The sequence below is a fragment of the Pteropus alecto genome, unplaced genomic scaffold (genome assembly GCF_000325575.1).
Source record: "Pteropus alecto unplaced genomic scaffold, ASM32557v1 scaffold67, whole genome shotgun sequence".
Taxonomy (NCBI): Eukaryota; Metazoa; Chordata; class Mammalia; order Chiroptera; family Pteropodidae; genus Pteropus; species Pteropus alecto.
The window spans coordinates 10,374,433-10,378,234 of NW_006441061.1; the positions used below are offsets into that span (position 1 = coordinate 10,374,433).

Sequence of the window (3,802 nt, forward strand, 5' to 3'; positions counted from 1 at the left end):
GCTCTTCCCTCAGGATTCCCCCCTCTTCCCAGTATTCCCTGCTCTTCCCTCCCAGCATCCTCTGCTTTTCCCTCCCAGGCTTCCCGGCTCTTCCCTCCCAGGCTTCCCGGCTCTTCCCTCCCAGCATTCCCTGTCAGGTTCCCAGGATTTTATGCTCTTCCCTCCCAGCATTCTCTGCTCTTCCCTCCCAGGATTCCCCACTCTTCCCAGGATTCCCTGCTCTTCCCTTCTAGGCTTCCCAGCTCTTCCTTCCAAGCCTTCCCTGTTATTCCCTGCCAGCATTTCCTGTCAGGATTGTATGCTCTTTCCTCCCAGGATTCCCCACTCTTAGTTCCCAGCATTCCCCACCCTTCCCTCCCAGGATTGCCTGCTCTTAACTTCCAGAATCTTCCGCTTTTCCCCCTCAGAATTCTCTCATCTTCCCTGTCAGGACTCTCTGCTCTTGCTCTGCCCTGAGCTCTCCATAGATCACAGATCTCTCCAGCCCACACTGCTCTGGACTTTATCCTCTGACCCCCCAGCACCCTGCTGCTCACCTTCTTTCCGACACTGCTCAGCCCCTTCCCCCCAAGACCCAGGGGTTTGTCCCCCAACTCGAGCACTCTCTGCTCTGCTCATACGAGCACCATTCTGTCCTCTGTTCCCTAAGACTTTGTGCTTCCCCCCAGGCCCTGCTCTGTCCCCTACTTTGAAGGTTCCCAGCTCTGTCCTTTGTCCCCTGAGTATCACTGCGGGGCACCTTGCACAGGACTTTCAGCCCCGCCCATGCCAGCTCCTGCTGCTCTTCTGCACTCCCAGGCCACTCCCGGTTCTGCCCACTCTGCTGTCTGACCTGCCCTGCTCTGCCCGCTCTGCCCCAGGTTTGCAGGTGGTGCTCAAGTCCATCATGAAGGCCATGGTCCCACTCCTGCAGATTGGGCTGCTCCTCTTCTTTGCCATCCTCATGTTCGCCATCATTGGCCTGGAGTTCTACATGGGCAAATTCCACAAGGCCTGTTTCCCCAACAGCACAGGTGAGGCTGGGCAGCACTCCTTGCTCAGAGGACCAGAGTCACCGACCCAGGAGATGGGCACTGTTCTAGGCGCTCGGCGTGCCTTCTAGGTGCCAAACGAACGAGATGGAGCTTAACGTTCAAGGGCAGGCCACAGACAATAACCTGATAAATACAGCTGTAAATGTGTGTAAATGAAATAACGACAGGTTGTAGTAACTCCTAGGAAGGAAACAAAAAGGTATTTGAAATAGTTTCAGGGCCTGCTTCGCTGAGAGTGGCCAGGGGAGGCCTCTGCTGAGGCGACACTTGAACAGCGATCTGAGCACAGTGAGAGGGAGAGCTGTGTGGCGCCTGGCCAGAGAGCTAGTCATGGGGACCAGCACGTGCAGAGGCTGGGGTAAGGGACGGGGAGCGCAGAGGGGAAATTATGCCGGTGTCTTGGCCATGGCGATAACTCTTGAGTTTCGTTCTGAGAGAAATGGGAAGGCAGCAGAGCACCTTGAGTGAGGAGTGACACCGTCTGGCTGTTCTGGCAGCTCAGGGAGGCGAAGGCAGAAACAGGGCTCAGTGGGACGGGGCCTCAGTTCGGGAGAGCTGGCGGCAGGGCCAGGCTGTCTGGTGCAGACGGTCAGAGCCAGCCAAGCTCCGGGGACACAGCCATGGGGCCCGCTGAGCCAGCAGGCCTTTTGGGAGAGGGGGCGTGGAGTGGAACGGAGAGAGCAGAGCTGAGGATGACGTTAAGGTTTGAGCTTGAGCTACAGACATGAGAGGAGAAAACCCGTATCATCATCTCAGTAGATGCAGAAAAAGTCTTTACTAACATTTAAATTGTTCATGATTTTAAAAAACCTCTTATCAGATTTTTCTTAAGCGCCGTAGAATTTCTTGTCAACACCGTACTGTGCTGTGAGTCTTGAGAGCGTTCCTTTTAAAGTCGTGAACAAAGTAAAGGCACGCACTGTCACTTCTAGGCCGCATGGCATCGGGAGTCAGGGCTAGTGCCATGAGACAAGAAGAAACACTCTATCGAGAATTTGAAAAGAAGTAATGCTGTTATTCGCAGAGAACGCAGTTGTCTGCAGAGACGAACAGTGACTCCTCGGCCTTTATGAGCACGTATGGAGGTAGTTGGAGAGGGAGGACTGAACCCCTGTGGCCAGCTCTGCCTCCTGATCTGGGAGCATTTGCTTCCCACCCTGGCTTTTCTACAGACTTCTAAGTTGGTGGGAGGGATTTACAGGTGTTGTCACATGTTTATTAAGAAAAGGTTTGATCTTTCTTCACCATGGCTTTCTGGGGTCTCTTTCACATCCCCCCGTGGTCCCTGGCTGCCTGCTAAGCTTAGCCTGATAGGGGCATGTACCCTCCGCAGGGCCGAGGCAGTGAGACTGGGCCCTGGGCACGGGTGGGGTGGGCTCCGGGCCAAGGAGCACGGGGCCACGGTGGCTGAGTCCCACTTGATCCTGGCTCCAGGGTGACAGGTGGGTCTGTGTGTGGGGAGAGTCTTGGTGGCAGTCTGGCTGTGAGGGCGAAGGAGGAGGTAGAGACTGGGAGTTTGCTGTTTCCAACTTTAGGACGAGTGAGTCCTGAGCAGCTTTACACGGTGCTGGGAGAGAGGGGGGCCGAGTGCTTATTCCTGGGTGTGGGTCTAAGCTGCGGGGCTGGTGCTGGGGAGCTGAACGAGGCTTCCTGCAGCCTCACTCCCGCCCCCCTGCGGCGAGGTCTCTGGGCCCAGGAGGGTCAGAGTGCTGCATCTCCGGGCTCAGGGTGTGCGCCCGCTCTCATCCCCCAGATGCAGATCCCACGGGTGACTTTCCCTGCGGCCCAGAGCCCCCCGCCCGGCTGTGTGAGGGCGACACCCAGTGCCGGGAGTACTGGCCAGGGCCCAACTTCGGGATCACCAACTTCGACAACATCCTGTTCTCCGTCCTGACGGTGTTCCAGTGCATCACCATGGAGGGCTGGACCGACATCCTCTACAATGTGAGTGGTGCCTCGGTGGGCTTCATAGCCCCGCCCAGCCCCAGGCTCCCTCCTCGCCACGGCCCCACAGGGGCTGCTGTGGCCTGTCTCAGCTCAGACCCACTCTGCTGCTGATGGCACAGCATCGAGGGCTAAGTCAGGCCCTGTGAAGTGCCCACTTGGTACCTGATAGGACGGTGCACAAAGGCCCGCTGTGCAGCAGGTGAAACTGAGGCACGGAGGAGCTAGTTAATTTGCCTCGGGCCCTGAGGCTCGTAGGGAGCTCGCTGTTCATTCCTAGCGACCTGCCCCTGCTGGGGTCTCCTGGACGGAGCGATGGGGAGGGCGGCTTGGTGAGGACTCCAAGGAGCAGAGTGGGGTTCAGGGCCCCCCCAGGCTCAGGGAGCTGGTCTGCTTGTGCTCCACCCTCGCGGGAGCCTGTCTGCACATCTGCTGCCCTCCCGCCCAGTCTCTCTGCCCGTTTCCTCCTCGAGCTCCTCAACTCAGGACTGCAGCTCAGCTCAGCAGGGTGGGATGTGACAGGCGTCGGGCGCAACCCTTGGGGGTTGCCTGCTGACCCGTCTTACTCCTACCTTCCCTCTGCCTGGGGCTTTTAGTGGACTCTACCCTCAACTCCTGAGCAGCCCTCTCTCTGCCTCTCTTCCTGTGATGCCCCTGCCCCCCACCCCAGCAGCCTTCTAACCCTAGAGCCCTGTGAACCACTAGCATGAGAACAACTAAGGTAGCAACAGAGGCTTTGGCAGGTGGACCAGGAAGGTGCCCGTGAGCCAGGACCCTGGCTGGGAAGGTGTGGCTGGTGGGTTGCTGTGTTCTGGGTAGGAAAA

General features: G+C 58.0%; 1 protein-coding gene across 1 annotated transcript in view; it reads left to right on the forward strand.

The window, feature by feature from the left end:
* CACNA1B (calcium voltage-gated channel subunit alpha1 B) overlaps positions 1 to 3,802 on the forward strand; it is a 123,815-nt gene that overhangs the window by 2,037 nt on the left and 117,976 nt on the right. The window contains exons 3-4 of the mRNA XM_025051272.1: positions 332 to 1,013; positions 2,788 to 2,978. Of these exons, the coding sequence (XP_024907040.1) occupies positions 332 to 1,013; positions 2,788 to 2,978 (873 nt within the window). The remainder of the gene's footprint in view (positions 1 to 331; positions 1,014 to 2,787; positions 2,979 to 3,802) is intronic.